At 40.2% G+C, this 18,866-nt stretch overlaps 1 protein-coding gene across 1 annotated transcript; it reads left to right on the forward strand.

Annotated features, from left to right (window-relative positions):
* Nucleotides 1–348: 348 nt before the first annotated feature.
* LOC125898175 (transgelin-like) lies at nt 349–8,158 on the forward strand. Its single transcript, XM_049591885.1, has 5 exons — nt 349–517; nt 5,883–6,063; nt 6,159–6,330; nt 6,477–6,579; nt 6,710–8,158. The coding sequence occupies exons 2-5, from the start codon at nt 5,890–5,892 to the stop codon at nt 6,858–6,860; spliced, it is 600 nt and encodes a 199-aa protein (XP_049447842.1). The 5' UTR covers nt 349–517; nt 5,883–5,889; the 3' UTR covers nt 6,861–8,158.
* The last annotated feature ends 10,708 nt before the right edge of the window (nt 8,159–18,866 follow it).

Raw genomic sequence — 18,866 nt, forward strand, 5'->3', positions numbered from 1 at the left:
ACCAGTTTGAATTAAGGCAATAAATAATCTCCTACATATGCCTCACTGCTCTCTAATTACTGTAACTCCCTTCCTGTGCTCACTCTAACTACACTGTTCTCGAGGATTTTTTATCACCCCTCCCTCCCTCCCTCCTTCCTAATCCTGTCTCGTTCTTTAGTGGTAGAGGGAGAAATTTGGAGAATTCTTTTCAGTGACCACACCAAACTCTCCAGTCACATGCCCTCTTTTTCCTTCCCGTCCTTCTCCTAAATAAGGAATTACAATTTGTGTGGGGAAAGAGAGAAAGAGCAAAGGGGCGGGCCATAAGTGAAATAAGAGGACGTGAAAGCATATCTCTCTCTCTCTCTCTCTTTCTGTTGAATGTGGTGAAGTCATATATTTCAGACGAGGGTGTTTGCCGTATTTATGTTGGCAGTCCTGTATGGTGCACTCTGCACTGTGTTGTAAGAGAGAAGAATAGCGGGAACGCAGCAACACAAGCCCACCTGTATTCACCTGAAAGCTACTACACAAAGTAAGTAAACACTTATTCTTCTTCTTTTCTCTCGTCCTCTTCCATCAATCTCAGTTTTATGGTTTCTTGCTGGCAGTCAGAAGATTTCTTTGTTGCTTTAAGCTTGTGGTTAACTCTGTGCAGGAAACATGAAAAAATGAGGTGTAATGTATCACACACCCCACCCTCACTTTCTGTCTCCATCCCTCTTGCTCATATTTGATCATACACAGAATAAGACCAAACACCAAGTTATATTTTAGTTTTCTGTGTGGACTAGATGCCTTCTGAGTGACCCACTGGTCTGTAAGTTCTTACAGTCTTACATAATCCTGCTTCTTATCTACCTTTGCTCTCAGCATTCTTCTCTTGTGCCAGGCCTCATAGCTCCAGGTTCAGCCTCAGACAAGTCTTTCCTTCTTCAACATGTAGCCAATACTGTCTAATAATATGTCATTTTCTAGTTTAATACGTGCTCTGAACGCCACGCTGCTGGTGCAGGATGTGGCAGTAAAACTCTGCATGTGTTTGTCACATATGTTGTCACATTTACGGACCATAGTAAAGTTTTATGTGCAAGTCAGCGCTTTAGACTGCAAGATAACTTACAGTCCTTGACTTCAGGTGGTGTTTGGGCTGCTCTCACTATCCTCAGTGATAAGGTAGAAATACAGAGAGCTGAATTAACACTCTCGGTCAACAGCAGCTAGGAGTATATAAAGGCAAACGTGCATATGGACACTGTAAGACAATTGTGTGAACTACTTAATCCACAAAGGTTACAGAATGACCTGTAAGCCTCGTGCAGAGCTAATGGATCACAAGCTGCGATGAGTTGAGATGGTATCTATTTGACTCAGAAAATAACTACAGATGATGTGGTTTTATGCAGCCATGTTGCAATTACAAGAACTTTGTGAAACATCTTGTAACGGATGACTGTAAGTTACATAGAAAAGCTCAAGAATTTGGGCGGGAGGTGAGAATGACGAATATAAGAGTAACAACTGGAGTCTGAGTAAGACACTTAACCCTCAAATGACACATAGGAGCTGCTCAGAGTAGCAGTCTGGTATTGAAGAGTGCCACGGTGTAAAGCTAAAGCAGAAGATTAATGGAAAAACTATAGAGATAAAAAAAATTAAGTTAGAAGTGCTTTGCTTTGACTTTTGAGTTGATACAAGTATGACCTGAACAGTGAGAACATTTATAAGGAACTACTCAACACTTAAAAATACAAATACAGTTGTGGTAGAGCTAGTTTTACACACCGAGTAGATAACAATAGTCACATTACAGAGGCCAACTACGTGGTGAGATGTTGAGCTCTGAAGAAAGCAGATCAAAGGTTCATTTATAAAACCTGTTGAACAGGGGTCTTTAATGTTGTCAGGCCAAAGCCCCTGCAGTAGGGCCTTCCTACTACAAATATTGTCTAACACTGAATTGCATATATGCTTGGCCTACAATAATGTGTAGAGTGGCCTAAGGTCATGTACAGTATAAACGTACATTTTTCTGGTGCATACAATACTAAGCTAGTAATATAATGATTATTGGCAGATTCCTGTATTTATACATAATGTTTCAGTGTTTAACATACATGTGGAAGGCACAGTGATTTACTGTAGGTAAGCTCTCTTCTATGACAGGAGGATTCATGAGCAACAAGCGTCAACCTCCAGGGTCAAAAGATTAAGCCAACAGGGAAGTGCCAAGAACTGCGGTTCCTTGAACAGCCACTTGAGGCTGGCTCTAAAAGCGAGTCAACCCCGATAGACGTTAAAATGGCCAGCTACACAGCAGAAATAAACATGTTAACAGCCTGAAATAAAAAACTGTTTTTTTCTCTATAGTTAATTTCCCCATTTATGACAGGGGGACAATATGTAAGTAACTCCAAGGTTTACATTTTATTAAGGCTTAAAGTTATGCATAATAAAGAGCGGGCTGCTTTGAGTGACAGACTATCCGCCGATAGTGTAGTCAGATCCACCCCTTAATCCTCCACAGTGACAGCCTCTCACCCAAATATGGTCAATGCTGGCTCCAAATAACCAAGACGGTGACAGCCAAATTGCCAAACTTGAGACTTCAAAATGGGAGTCTGCATACCAGTGGGTGACGTCACAGTAGCTACATCCATTATTTTTTACAGTCAATAACTGTAAATGAAATTGTTTGTTTTTTCTGGATAGGAAGGCAGATATGAATCTATCTCTGGTAATGATATTTTGGACACATGTAAATGTTTATTTTCAGACGAATTTAAAATTTTGTAGAAAAAAACAACAACAATAATTTGGCACCCCCCTGCAGTAACTGCGAGCATCCCTTAACACATTCAACACATTCAGTTCAGTTAGATGTGGAGTTTTGAAATTAAGGACTAAAGACACTAATTTAGAAATATGTTGATTTGAAATGAAAATGTGTTGCCTTAGTTACCTTTTTGGCATGTATGAGCAAATCACTGACCAGTTTATAATACTTGTTTTGCACAGTACCCTCAGCAGCACTAACAGCTGTTTATCCACATCTTGGTGTTTGTGGGGTGTTGTAGCTGTGACTCTGTGATCACAAAATGTCCCCGGTAACTAGTAGGCCGCTCCCAGTTGATTTCAGAAGTGTGCATATCTACATAATCCTCCAAAACACACATTCAAACACCTGGACAAACACCCTGCTTGATTAGCCTGTGCAAATATGTGAGACTGCAGTCTATTTTATGAAAACATTCACAGTAAATATCTGTCCTAATGGTAGATGTGCTCAGTGCAGAGTGACAGCAGCATGACCCAATCTTGTGGTATCAAATCAGCGGTTTTTAGAGAGCTAGACTTCACCAAAGAGTAGACTCTCTCATCCCTTATTATTCACTACATGCAGACATAAGTCCTGATGTTTGCAGCTGCTGGATGTTCCCTGGATGTGTCAGGACAAAACAGATGGAAATGTTGTGACTGAGAAAGAGATTGTCTAAGAGTTTGGATGTTTGGATATTTACTTCACCCTTGTTGCTGTTACAAACTGGTTTTGTGGTTATTTAGGGGACAGGAAGTTGCTTCTCCTCCACACGCCCCTACAACCACTGCAAGCTCACACAGTGAACAGAACCACAAGTGTGATGTATGGCAGGAAGGGCTCCAGTGTGGAGCTGTTAGACACAAGGATGATTTGTCATACTATCAACACATATTGTGTAAGACTGAGAAGCCTCTGTTTTGCAAGAGATGTAATAGGTGTGCTATGTAGATTATGCTGCATATTAAACCCAGAGTCAAAAATAAAACTTCAGATTCTTGCACACAGCGCTGCATGAAAACCAGCCTCATTAAAATGTAACAAAAAACATACAGTTTCCATATATTTGCAGAACATACATAGCATTAATTTTGTATGCATATACTTGGGCAGAAAGTAAGAGTGGAGGACTTTCCTATCGGCTCTAAACATCTCCTTATGTTATCTGCTTTCCGTCTTCAGAAACCTCACTGAATTGCATAACTCAGCCAATCTGATCTGCAAAAGCAATAACTTCAGCGTGGTGCTTAACACGTACCGGCTTGTACTTTTATGTTTTAACAGGCTTGTTGGAGAGGTTGGTTTTTATGTTATTTATTTATTTTTCTTTGCTTAAAGGCCGTTCCCATGGTGAGCAGCAGTGTGTTGTTTTGTTTAGAGTCCTGTATACACATAGCTACCTTTGTCAGGGAGGGAGGAAGGAAGTGACAGCTGCATGAGCAAACAGGATGCAGGGAGCAGGGTGGTTCTGCAGAAGCCAACAGGAAGCTCATACTGCATTAATAAGTGAGATAGGCCAACCGTAATTACTTACAGCAGGGTCGTAATTCCTAAAGACATTTAACATTTTCAGCCTCCAAGGTACACAATGTTTTTGTTTAATAGAGATAATGGAAATACAAAGCTGAAATCTGTGATTTTCAATACACTTGTGAGTTAATAAATGTCTAATTTAATAATGATAAATAAAGATGATGAATTATTAGATTAGAATTAAATGTGCTCTGCTATGTAATAGAAAAGCACACACACATGGAAACACGTGAGATTTCTGTCCTTGACTCTTCATTGACCTCTCTCCTTATCACATAGTTCAACATTTCGGGAAATATGCTTATATAATTTCTGGTGAAGAGTTAAGTGAGAAGACTGATACCACTCTCGTATGTGTCTGTCTGTGGATTATGAGGCTACAGGTTGGCTGGGGATTTTGCAGTGATTTAACAAACAAGATATACAACCCACTTGCCATAAAAAAATGTTGGAACTGTACATTTTTGCAAACCATGGATACTCTACATTTGCACATTATTATGCAGTGGATACTTTGAAACTTTACATTTACGTTTAGACACAAAAACCACTTGGTCATGGTGAGAAAAAGATCATTGTTTTGGTTTAAAATACTCAGTTTTTGGGGCACAATCCACACTAGAAAATCAGCAACATCTCTGTAAAAAACACATTTGCTTTTTGTGCCACTATCACCACTGGAAACACACTGACTGGATGCTACAAAACACCCCCATTTGATGCTCAAAAAACTGCTGGAAACACCACAATGACTTGCCAAATCACATTATCAGTATCAGTATCAATAGCTACATCAGTATTGTTATTGCTTATTGTTGGTCTCAATCAGTGGTCTGCAGCTTGGCAGATGCCTCGCCTAGGTGACACGTCATCCACCGGCCCATCCACCTCTTAATAATAGTCAGCTCATATGCTATGTACTTTAGAAATGTTGATATGATACATATGACGTGCAAATGCAGCGTATTCGTGGATTGCAAAAATGTACAGTTCTGACTTTTTCTTCTGGCAACTTGGCTGAGATAGTGCTGGTTAGCAAACTTAATTACCTTCAGACAAGGCCAGCTCCTGGCTGCAGCTTTATATTTAACAACCAGATAGGAGAGTGATATCAATCTTCTTATCTTACTTCTGTCAGAAAGTGGACAAATGTATTTCTCAAGATGTTAAACTATTTCCTTGACCGTCAGCACAACATAGATGCCTGAGATCAACACCTAAACTCCCCTTGACTTTACAAAAGGTTGAACAATAAATCAGCCCCTTGAACAAGTGAAGAGCAGCCAAAATTTGCTCACTTTTGAGAAGATTGAAATTAATAGCTTCTTTAAAAAAACAGAGCACACAATAGAAAGACTTCCTGCACACATGTACGCTAAACTCTGTTTGTTCTGAATGCAGGCCAGGACTGTGGGTGTGAACAGGGCAGGGATTAGAATGTGAATGTTACATCCATCAATATCCATATTGAAAAGGACACAATACGCTGCCAAGGAGCAAAGTTTGCTAAGCTATCTGCCTATCTAATACTAACTTTCACTCCCAACAGGATCAGCATGGCATACAGAGGTCCTGCCTATGGTTTGAGCCGGGAGGTACAGAATAAGATTGATAAGAAATATGACCCGGAACTGGAGGAAAAGTTGGTGAAGTGGATCGTCAAGCAGTGTGGCGCAAGAGAGCCTGAGCCAGGAAAGACCGGATTCCAAAACTGGCTCAAGGACGGATGTGTGAGTATTGGGGTTTGCATAAGTGTAAATACATGACAGCAGTGTAATTCAAGTTGTGTGCATTAGAGCGATCCTCTTCTTTTCTGTGTGCCTAGGTGCTAGGTGAGCTCATCAACAGCTTGTATGCATGCAACAAGCCGGTCAAGACCATCAAGAGCTCGACCATGGCGTTCAAGCAGATGGAACAAATAGCTGTGTTCCTCAAAGCTGCTGAAGATTATGGAGTCACCAAAACTGATATGTTTCAGACTGTAGACCTCTTTGAAGGTAAGACAACAGTTCATTGTTTTGCAAATTTATTGCAGTATAGTCTAGGAAATAAAGTTGTAGACAGTGGTTGAGTGCACAGGTCGCTGTCTCTTCCCTGTATTTGGTGTGTGGTCGGTTCATGTGCGATTGTTGCATGTCTTCAGGCAAGGACTTGGCTGCTGTCCAGAGGACCTTGATGGCTCTGGGTAGTCTGGCTGTCACAAAGGAAAATGGGTGTTACAAAGGAGACCCCAGCTGGTTCCATAAGTGAGTTTGAATGCCCCCCTCACGTGTGAACTAGTCTCTCTGTGAGAAGTTGGTAAAACAAAGCAGGTTTCATTAAAGTGCTGAGGAATGAGACTGCAGACTGAGATATGTGTTATCTGTATGTGTGCAGGAAAGCCCAAGAGAACAGGAGAGAATTCTCAGATGAACAGCTGAGCGAAGGCAAAAATGTCATCGGCCTGCAAATGGGCACAAATAAAGGAGCATCTCAAGCTGGAATGACGGGCTATGGACTACCAAGGCAGATCATCAACAACCCCTGAATCAGAGCAGTGATTCAACCCTCCTCCCAGACACTCCTTCTTCTGCCCTCTGAAAGGCCAATGAGGATGGGGAAGCTCTGACTCTTACTTTGGCCATAAGGAGAAATGTGACCTGACTGTTTTTTACGGCTAAACTGGACCAAAACAGGGACCAATGAGAACACGTACTTCATGTTGAGCACACATACATACAGCAATACTTTAACAGTGCAAATAAACAATTAGACAGCATTTTGAATAGTAAATTGTAAATTAGACTTTTTTCTTAAAGAATTATTCCAGTTGTTTTGCATGTGTTAACACTTTACCTAAAAATTAAATGTGCGAGATTTTAGATTTCAGAGGTTTCAGTTCATTATACCAATCAATTTGCAGCCTTGTAACTTGCTTTAATTTAGTACTCCTTCACATTTACATAAGCACATATGAAACAGGGGGTTTAAGGGTTCTCTGCAAGAAAAAATTTGAGCATCAAACACTTAATTTTATGCATTCTGGTGAATTTCTATGCTCCAATTTGTGGTGTAAATGTCTGTAATTTTTTCAAAATAAAAGTCCTCTGCCACTTTAATGTTTTAATTGGGGAGGGGGGACAAATGCACCAGTTCTAAATATAGAGGGGAGGTTTTCCAACCCCCACCCCAAAATCTACACCTATGCCATCAACATGTAGTAGCTTCACTGTTTATTTCAGCCTCTATATAATTGTTATTACAGCATGCACTATCTGACATCTGAGAAATTTTAATGGATGAAACAACCATATCCATTATTTATGTTTCACAGTGCCCTTGTTTGCTTTTTGTTCATCTCTAAGCGTTGCTTTTCTGACAATGTTGCTGTCAATTCTTGGATGTGAGGCTGTACTTGAATGCACCGCCAAGGAGAGTTTTGAAAAGGTACCCTGCTCACAACTACAACACAACAATTAACAACAACAAAATTAATGTAATTACATGATCTCAAGCAAGTTTCAAGTGCCATTTGTTGTGTACTGGAAGAAACTGAAACAAGTGGCAGCCTGGACAGTAAGAAGTGGAGTGTTGTGGGTTATGATAATTTGTATTTAAAGGTCACATACTCAAGTCATTTTAGAAAGTGAACTGCCAAGTTTAAAACTGTTTTAAGAAGAACATAAAATACAGTCATGTGTGTTTTATTTGCTCCATAACACAATCTGTAGTCAGATGCTCTGAGTTAACTCATTATCATCAAGACGTTGGACCTTCTTTTTAGAGTTTAATACATCATATATAATGACAATGATTTTGAATAAAGTTCAATTTACCTGTTAAGAAGTCTCCTGTGTGGTGAATAGATTAACTTACATAATAGTAGGCTTTGTCCTCATCTACTGATAACAATATTGATCACACTCTGTGCAGAATCAATGTGCTGTGTGTGGTTGGTTGAATAGCCTGGTGGCACCAGGTGAACAGTAAAGGGATTGACTAATGTACATAGCAACCAATAACAATCATGTAAGAGTTTCTGCAGGTAACTATAGTAGCACAACACTCGGCCTTGTTTGCTTTAAACCTGAGCTGTACTCCACACAGAGATAAGCAGATGCAATAAAGTGTGTAGAAAGAAGACAATGTGCCCAAAGGTGGGAGGAGAGAGAAACTGACGGGAGGGAGTGATGATGGGTGGGGATAAAGCCTGGATTTTTCCTGGCTGGGCTTTGCCTGGTTGCATGGAACAAGAGCAACGAGGGGGATTCAGTGGAGGACTATCACTGTCTCCTGCCAAGATTGTGTTTATACTGTGTTTTTGCTTGAGTACAGACTAAGCTGTTCAGCATGAACTGACTCAGAAAAAGGCCAAAGAGGGAGAAGAAAAGCAGGAAGGAGAGGACAGAGAAACAATTAAGTTAGTTTTGATGAAAGAAAGATTATAAGCAACAACAGGAAGAAGTACTACTAAAAAAAAAAAGCACAGGACATTCAGGTGGTTGGGGTCAGAAGGAGAACAGGTCAAGACAGAACAGTGGACATAAGAATTCACAGAGCATTTCCAAAAAAAGGAGTGATCATTGCAGAGGGAGGGCAAACAAAAGGACTTCCTTTTCCTCTTCCTTCTTATTCTTGGTCTGGTAACAGGAAGCTGTGTGTGTAAAGCTTTTACACAGAGAGGTTAACTGGTATATTGTAAATTTACAAGGAACAAGTACAGATTTAAACAAATAAAATCAATATGGTAAATACTTATGTCCAAGTAGTGGCATATTCTTTTTTTATTTATCTCATTATTATTTTCTATAATCCATTATTTTCACAATAAAAGCATTTGAAAACTGCTCCTCTAGATGCTTGATCACTGCAGTCAGGCTTATATTAAACACCTCATGAATGCTTATTAGAACAGCTACTCGCCTCTGATGGAGACATATTACTTGCTCTTTACAATGTAAAGAGCACTACTGTTGATGCTGTCGCTGTCGTCTCTGCTGGACGGCTGCTGTTTTTCTCAGCTGCAGTTTAGATAATCATAATTGCCGAAACATGTTTATTATTTCAACACTAACATTTATTTCAACGCTTGAAGGCTGGTGTGCTTTGGCATAAGTGAGCTTCTTGGATCTCAGACTGCTCAACACATCTGTTCAAGTTTATCTCGAGGGTCCATCAACATCACATGCCAACTTTGTGTTCCTGCAAGACATTTTTACACCGGAACTCTGGTTCCTTTTTTCTGTTTGTCAACAGTATCCACAACAAACATCACTGCCAAAATGCTTAGGTCAAGACATACACATATCTCATAAGGTGCAAGGCAGATCAGACTACTTAAGTCAATAAAATAGAGCAGATTTAAATAGAATCATCTACTTGTATTCATATTTGACCTTTAAATGATTTATATATTTGCTTTTTTGTTGGTTTAATTGCCATGAAGCACTTTGTCATCACTGGAGTATCATTATATCAAGGAAACTCAATCATCAGAAATGCATTACTCTGTTGTTTCATCACTTTTCATCTCTAAGGAGATAAAAGCTGATGTGGCGAGACATGCCTAATTGTGTCAGGAGCACTGCTGCACTGATGACTGTCAATTCATCATTTATTGACTAACTGAGTTAACAACCTTTAGCATAGATAATATAATCACTGACTTTTCAGTCTTATCAGCTATTGTTGCAACTTGCTAATGATGAATTTATAAATTACTTAAGTGAATCATGATTTGTTAAAGGAGCAGTGTGTAAGATTTAGGGTGGTTTAGTGGCAGCTAGCGGATGGGACTACAGATTGCAACCAGCTGCAACTTTTCCTCGTTAGAATTCCTTCAGTGTTGATTGTTTAGGAGGTTTTAACCAGGAGCTGAAATCTGCAGAGGTCTCTTTGTCTCCAAAACAAACAGACCATGTGATTAAAACCAGTTAAATCACTCAATAGATGAGTTTCATGTTACAAATCAGTATTTCTTCTCAATTTTTGGCAAGTTGCAGACAGGTTGCTCACCCAGAACCTGCTAATGTGTGCTTACCTATCTTCTCTGATAATTCAGTGTGTGCTCACCTTATTTCTGATGCATACTTTAAGGAGGTTTTTAGCAGGAGTTGAACTGTACGCAGAGGTTTCCACCTCTCCACCACTTGAACTAATAAAAACACAGAAAAAAGCAGGGGCGCCAAATCTACCATGTGAGCTAGTGGGCACCCTGCATGTACAAACGCTATGTCCTTGCTGCTGTGGGCTCAATTCGTACCCCTGGCTCTTTGCTGCATGTTTCCCCTTTTACTCTAAAGTTTCCCTGTCCAAAAAATTCAATTCCTCAAATTGGACATCACATGACTTTGAGGTTGAGCATCCAGGTAGAACTGATAAACTCTGAAGCTGAAATTAATGAGACTGAATAACACATTTAAAACATTTCCCAAACAAGCCAAAACAAATATATCACTCTGTGCTCCCCTTTTTTGTTCTTTATCTCAGAGTCTCAACGTTTTAAACATTTCCACAGCTAATTTTCTAGCAGCTCCGTGGTGCCCGCCGGTTTTGACACAAGAGCTATTTTTTTTTTCATTCCATCAGGGTTAAAATGAAAGCGTGGAAACACCAACGCACCACTGGCCTCACTGCAGTGGAATGTACTTTGCTGCCATACAGGGGCATAACAGGGGCGGCGATTAGCCTTGAGGTTGAAGAAGTGGCCTTATGACTGGAGAGGTGCCAGTTTGAATCCTTAGACTGTCTGTGAACATGTAATTGGGGAAGCTAACACCTTCTGCCACCACTGTGCTGTTGAGCAAGGCTAGGGGGGTGGAGGCTCCATTAGAGGGCTGAGTCCATTAACAGTCAAGAAGGTTATTTGAAGGTCAAGTTCTCAAAATTAGTTTACAGTTGTGTCTCAAGAGGAAGGATCCAGCCTTGCACTTGAAAACAGAGGTAGAGGAAAAGAACATTTTTCACCAATGTATGCACCATAACAGGCACATAATGAGCTCCTAATGCTTAACATTTTTCCACCAACTTTATGAACCAGACAGGATGAACTTAAGTAGCCAGGTCCAGATCTCAAGACTCAAGTCAAAGAAACGGCCTTTCAGTCTGATTAGCAGACTAGAACTAATTAAGGCATCTGAATGACAGAGTGGAAAAAGACATGGTTTCAGTCTCTGGCAGCGGTGTCTCGCTTGGCCAGTAACATAACCAGTGACACTGTGCTCCCAAGAAGGACAACAGCATCAGACATTTCATTTGTGTCCCACAATGACATGTTTAAATTCAACTGACAAATGGCTGATAATGGTGTCAGATCGGAAAGTGCTTCTATGTGTTGTTCTGGAGGGTGTAGACAAACTTTGGTGTTTCATTTGGAGGATTTGCTGTAACTTGGCAGTGTTGGTGAGTGGGAAGCCAGCTGCAGCATTAGGCTGCATTCACACCGAATCAAGCGTTGAGGGGATTAGCCACAGGGTTGTGCGGCAGTGTGGGAGTGTCACTTATACGGCGGAGTGAAAGGTACAGAACAACTTTAGAGAGCCAATTTCTTCATCTCGTTGACTGAGTATTTGTCTTTGGTAGGTTTGTTTATGTTGGCTTGTAAGATCTATAGAATTCCTTTTGATTAACATTACTTAAGTATCTGCTCTGTCACAAATGACACCATGTGCACACACAAAGAAAGTGTGTGCTCTCCTTTGCAGGATAGTACACACAAGCTGTAAACATAACAATAAAAAGAGACTGAAATGCTTGCTCTTGTGGACCACTGGCGTCATTCTGGTCTAATCCCCAGTTAGGTGATAGGCCACCACAGAGTTAAGTCAGGTTGCGTTTCTCCAAAAAATGATTCTGTCTCAACTCAAGCAAGCCACTGCTTCTTTTTTTCCCCAGCATCCTTTGCAGCCCCATCGCTACTACCCACATTCAAATGAATGGGAGGAGTAACGTTAATGCCTGACTTGGTGTGAATTCAGCATTAGTGACTCCTACTGGCTGTTTTGTCAGTGTTTTGTCACACAGCCTCTCATACACTCTTTTTGGGTACAAAGACTACGGATTTCAGTACTTTTCCTTCATTTTCATGTTTTCAAACGTAGACCAATTGCACTACTACAGAGATTGTTTGTCAGTTTGAATATAATCATCTCAAAATAAATCTACAATAAATGCCTTTTTAAAAAAAAAAAAAAAAAAAAAAGAAGAAGAAGAGAATCAAATTTTAATTTTCTTTGCAGGCATGTATGGTTTGTATGAAATGTCAGGTAGAGATGTGAGGCCTGAGGCTAAGAGTGACACCTCCTTTAAAAAGTCAGGTGCATATGGAAACCTTAAAGTGAAGGGGGAGGACAGGTGAGATTATTTGTGAAATATGAGAAAAACAGCAAGGTTAAGACACAGGGATTGGTTGTGGACCTGGAGTAAGCCAAAGGGCAGCTTGTCTTTTTTGATCTTAAGTACATTTTAAACACCAAAAATTCAGGCATTATTGACAGCAAAAGCAATGTTAGGCTGCTTTGGTTTGTATGCAGCTGGATGATGTCAGTCCAAGGTCATTAAGTGACGCCACAAAAGGCAGCAGTCGAGAAATGATTGCCCTGGGTGAAAGGCTGGGGAAGTAAATAGGACAGGCTGACCCTGACCTGAGACCTGCTGAATTAGCTTTAGGACCAAGACAGTTATCGAGAGATGCAGTGTAGAAATCAATGGATGTAAATGAATTTTGTTGACCTGGTCGCAGAGCAGAAAGACCCTCTGGGATTCTTCTGCACTGTTTGAGTGAGGTTGAGATGGTGTTATACAGGCCTCAGTGCAGGTAAAACAGGTTTCTAGGCAGCTGCAGTGGCAAATGATGAAACAGACTGGTTGTCATTTTTTGTACTGTAATTACTACTCAATCGCTTCCAGTATGTTTTCCCAGAGGCGAAATTTCCAGTTGGTTTTCAAGTGTGGTTTCCAAAATAGTGACAAGTAACAGTGTTTATGAAACAGAGAGGCAATCAGCTGGAGACTGCAGGTTTGGAGAATGGTTAGACATGGATGTCACATCAGATACGATAAACACTGCCTGCAGGCTGAGGTTAATGTGAAGACTGAATATGTGTGTGTGTGAGTGACTCATAGGCATGAATATGGTTGAACCACAGAGGAAGGTGCAGTGGTGTGACAGCATGTGTCGTGAGCTCTTTCTGTGGCTGCACTGAATGATAAAAGAGTGAAAAAGGTAGGTCACAGGAGTATCAGGTGTAAATGGTGGGTAATCTGAGCCAGGAAGCAGATGTTTCCCCTGAAACTGTTGGTTTGAGGCCAAATATTGAGATCTGAAAGGTGAACTTTCATGCAAACAGCATGAAAGCTCAGAACGTGCTGTTAAATGCACTTCAAGCTCACCTTGAGAAAGTGCTGCCCTGGTTTCAAACCATCTCACAGGGTTTTCTGTAACCTGCCGCATATTCATTTCAACACACTGTGCTGCTATTTATCACCTGATCAACCAGTCATGACAGCTGTTATCTGCTGCAGTGAAGCTGTAAAGTGCTTTGTGCAGAGGAGGAGGAGTTCCTCTGTGAAAGTGACGTGGCCCTTTGTCTGAATCCTGGAGTCGCAGTCATGTAAAATGAAGTGGTGGATAATGTTCTTGCTGCTTACTTATGGAATTGCCTCTGTCAGACACAAGTAAAACATGCATTGCAGACACACAATAGAAATGGTGAATATAAGGGCGCCATCATTCACAAAACTAATGGCTCAATTCAACATGTTCCTGTGAGTGCCTGTGCCTCATATATTTTTATTGTGATATTCATCTTTAGAAAATTACATGTGTTTACATGATGTTACAGAAATGCATGTTTAATGGATTCAGTGGGGACAGGGAGAGGCTTGCTTGCTTTTGACATGGTGTTATGCCTATATATTAGCAGAGGGAAGTATTTTAACCCAACATTATGACCGTAGAGATTTAAATATGTCTGGACTTCAACAGCCGAATAACAGACAGCTTGAATGCAGCAGCTCTGATGATAAAGCTGCTGTGGTGTGGAAAAGACAGAGAGAGAGATGGAGAGAGGGGAAGAGAAGGTGGAAGTTGGATTATTGCACAATGTTTCTTAAAGTTATAACTTAATCAGAATGCTGCTTTGTCAGTTCATGACCTGCCCGCCAGAAACTCACAATATTTTCTTATACAACAAGCTTACCCAAACCGCCTGACCCACAGGCTGTGGGTTGACCTGTGCATTACTACTGACCAGGAAGAGAAACAAAATTACCACAAGGAGACACATAATGACTGCAAGGACATGCAAAGGAACTAGAAAGAGACACAAAATAACTATAAAAACGGAAAAACAACCACAAAGAGACACAAAACTACAAAAAGGATCCATAACAATGAAAGAAAATAACAAAAAAATAGTCAAAACCACACCGAAGTCTGTGTGTCTTGCTCCTGTGTAGGAGAGGTGGTGGGGCCTTTTGCATATCTGTGCCTGGGGGCTCATTGTCTAATAATCCACTCATGCCACAACCTCCCAAGTGCAGAGGCATATAACACCTAATAAAAATCACACTGTCTCTCGGTGACAGCAGATGCAGATTTCCAGCGTAAGATAACTGTTTTGCTGCTAAGCATCAAAACAAAACAAAACAAACTTCTGCTTTTATCATGAGAGCAACTTCTGTATTCCATTTCCTCTGATATTATATAATCAGATTGTGAAGTTGCAACATGTGAGTTGTTGTAACTTCTGACCAAGAAATGCAACATCACAAGGGTCACAGCACATGGCACAGGCCCAAATATGCACTTACATCGCTCATGATTTATGAAATCATGACATCTGAGAGGAATCATACAGGAAAATGCGTCACATTGCTTGGTGATCAAAGAAACTGAACCCCATGAGTGAAGCTGGACTAATGTAGACTGGAAAGCCACTGGTTTTCAAGGAAGTCAATTTGATTATTATTTTTTTCAATTTATCATCAAAGTGGACAGCAAATCAAAGAACTAAATTAAGACTACACTGGGGAAATTGTCTACAGTCTATGGTCATTGCTGAAATGGTAAATGAGAGGCCATTTTCGTAAAGGATCCGTACTGAATCTCTGTGCTGTGTTATTAGAAACACTACAACACCTTTACTGTCTGCAGCAGATGACATATAGGCCCAAAGGTCTCAGATGCCTGTTGTAGCCACTGCACCATTCATCACATTTGGCAGCACATTACAAACCCTGACCCCACAGGTTCAGACATAAAGTAACCTCTGAAAGGTGAGAACGTGTATCTTATTGAGATTAAATATTTTCCTCTTGCCTTCTCGGCTCACGCAGGCCCTTGAGACGTTGTGTTACAGATGCCCAACACTGCCCAGCTTGTCAATACTGAACTAGAGCCAAGTTTTAAGCAGGTCAATAGAGCAGGAATAACACACAAGGCCAGATATAGATTTTATCAGGGTGTAGCTAACTGGCGAGTGACACCTCTGTCTCTGTTAATGCCCTCTGGGATTAGAAAGTTATCATTTCCCACTTTCAAACTGTGTCTATAGATTAAACGGTCAAATATTTATCTATAGTCGGTTTCCAGGCCTTTAAAAACATTAAGTGCATATTTAGATTTGGATCACTGGCAGTCTAAACATACACATAGTTTAGATAAAAAGTTTAATTGTCTCAAAGGAAAGTGCCTTTAAACATTTTCCTTTTACCATTTCAGGTGACGCAGATTTACGTGAAATTACTCTCCTTCATTTTTACAACATCACAGCTCTTAAGATGGAAAAACTAGTAAAAATACCAGCTTTAATTCTTGAGTCATTCCTGTGTCTGACACATGAACTGCAGCATACCAGACAATTACTTCACGTTGTTTTGGATTGTGTTCAATGTGTTAACAGCGCTTTCAAATTTCACACTCAGTCGACAGTCTGCAGCACAACGTCCAGATGGACCAACTATTTTAGTTACGCCAGGACAGTTTTAGGTCATAGTTAAAATTAATGAAAGCAGCATTGAGAGTGGGCAAATGATTTGTTAAGTGGGTATTTTACAACTTGCCAACAATCATATACACACTCCAGCACGCCTAATGTTTAATGAGGATGTTTTAACATGAGTCGACACTGCCTCCAAGTGCTGTTATTGCATTAGACTGATAAACTTAGTGAAAGCAAATTAATTAGGCACTAAGGAACTCTGCGGCTGAAAGAAAGGAGACATGGAACAAGCAGTGAGCCTTGTTAGTGTCGCTCTCAATTTAGTTGTTTGATAAAATGGTTCCCTCTGCTGGTGAGCATGTGTAGTGCTGCAAATCACAATTCTAGGGCCAAATCCCAATATCTCACCCAGAGGCTGTGAACCCTGAACCCTCAGGGATTTAAGTGGTATCAGCTGGTAACAGTTTGAGTGCAAGAGGCTGCAAGGCTTCAAAAATAAAAAAGGAATGGGACAGCACTGTGCAGCAGCATATCACAGTACCTTAATGCATAGGTATAGATTTCAAAGGGCGACACAGAGGATACATCCCCCTCAATATTTAGAATGTGCAATAGTTCCATACACCAATAAAAACATGAAGGTAGCAGAGAAGTTTAACTCTGATAAAATTAAAGACATTTACACTTTACACTGAGGCAGAAAAGTACAAATTAGTGCATAAAAAATCACCAGCATGCAGGAAATTAAATGTTTGACACTCAAAATGTTCTAGCAGAGGACTGCTAAACCCATAATTTCATGTTCCCCTTTTGCCTTGATGATGCCATACATGTCATGTATGGTACAATTATGGGTTTGGGACTTTTTGTGTGGTTTTTTTTTTTTTTTTTTAATTTTTCATGTTGAAAGCACTTCAGGGGTCAATCCCTGATTAGAACGTCTTCCATGCTCTTACCTTACACAGTGGACGAGAGGTAACTGTCAGATAATCAATTACTTGTTTTTGCCATAACAGCATTATTAAGCAAAATCAAAAGAAATGGTTGATGAATAAACCAGATATATAATACAGCCATGCTTGCATTCATCTGATTTCATGTGTTTTTTATGGACCATCTTAAATCCCAATGTTAATGTAGTGGTTCTGTGTAAATTTAACGTGCCAGGCCAAACACCCATGTGCCAGTCTGCCTGTTTACCATTTTTTTTGTTTGTTCGTTTTTTAAATGCTTCCTGGTTTCTCCTCGTAATCCTGCATTTTAATGTCACAGCGCTATGAATTGTGGGTAATCTGAGGTGGCACCAAGTCAAGTTTTGCAAGTCACAAGTAAATCTATAGTGCACTTAATTCCCAAGTTCAACAAGTTCTGTCCCAAGTCCTAAACTTTGTGTTTTGAGTCCTAAACAAGTCATAATGTGCTCTTCACCAAATGTAACGCCAATTCAATAACAGAGTAATAATATATTAAATTTACATAAATCATGATTACTTTTTAAAAATTGTATTCACTTTTAATAGTTACTTAGCTTAGCATTAGCTCACTATGTTAATATTAGCCGCAGTCTCAGCTTGGGGAAGGTATAAAATATTTTCAAGTCAAAAGACTCGAGTGAGAGTGAAGTCACAAGTTACTGGTGTTAAGTCCAAGTCAAGTTACAAGTCTGTTCTGATTTAGTCGAGTCTCAAGCCATCAATTTGTGTCTGCACAAGTCATGTGACTCAAGTCCACACATTTGTGGGTAATTCCCTCAGGCAAAGTGCAGAAATGTGTGCGTAAATGGCTCAAAACGTCTGCAGAAGAGTCCTCATGCACTTCACGATTTGACAGTGAAGTCAAAGTCTTCATGCACTTAGCGGGAATGCTCCTCAAAGTCTGTGAGTCTGTGAGTGTGGTTAAAGGGATTTGGCCACAGCCTTGATTTCAGAAACTGAGATTTGTATATACAGTGGTGGAAAAAAGTTTTTGGACACCCCATGCATTTGTGAAATATTGCATTAAGAATCACTCTTAGGTCTTCAAGTGCAATTTCTTTTAGTACAGTCACAGCCAAAATACTAAATAAATCCTAAAAAAGCCATTAAAAACTTAAAATTGATTGGTTCCATAAAAATACATAAGAAATTTTGAGTATTGGCTCATTTTGGTACCAGTGATGAAGGTTGTTCTTTTTATTAAAAGACACAATTTTTGTTGCCAAGCTTCGTGTCTACATAAAGCCAGCACATTTGAAAGTTCTTCAGACACAAAAATGGCTAAAACAAGGAACCTAACGCAGGAAACATGCCTGAAGATAAAAGATTCTCAGCCAGGAAGGGTACAGCTGCCGCCAGATAGCCAGGAAGTGCAGATGCAGTCCTTCAGCAGTTGGATACACTCTGCAGAAATACAGACGAACCAACAGCTTGGAAGACAAACCAAGATCTGGGCGTCCAAGGGTTTCTTCAGCAAGAAATGACCGCATCCTGATCCGCATGTGCAGACAAAACCACCGAATGACATCACAGGAGCTTCAGCAGCAGTGGTCAAACCAAACTGGTGTCCAGTGTTCCACCCGCACTGTACGTGGCCGACTTTTAGATCATGGCTCAAGGTCCTACAAGGCTATCAAG

Source organism: Epinephelus fuscoguttatus, linkage group LG12 (genome assembly GCF_011397635.1).
Source record: "Epinephelus fuscoguttatus linkage group LG12, E.fuscoguttatus.final_Chr_v1".
Lineage (NCBI taxonomy): Eukaryota > Metazoa > Chordata > Actinopteri > Perciformes > Serranidae > Epinephelus > Epinephelus fuscoguttatus.

Bases quoted from the DNA above. Each gene is read 5' to 3' on its own strand.
- LOC125898175 (XM_049591885.1), top strand. From the start codon at position 5,890: ATGGCATACAGAGGTCCTGCCTATGGTTTGAGCCGGGAGGTACAGAAT. The intron at 6,064-6,158 runs GTGAGTATTGGG...CTGTGTGCCTAG, and splicing joins ACTGGCTCAAGGACGGATGT to GTGCTAGGTGAGCTCATCAA. The intron at 6,331-6,476 runs GTAAGACAACAG...GCATGTCTTCAG, and splicing joins GACTGTAGACCTCTTTGAAG to GCAAGGACTTGGCTGCTGTC.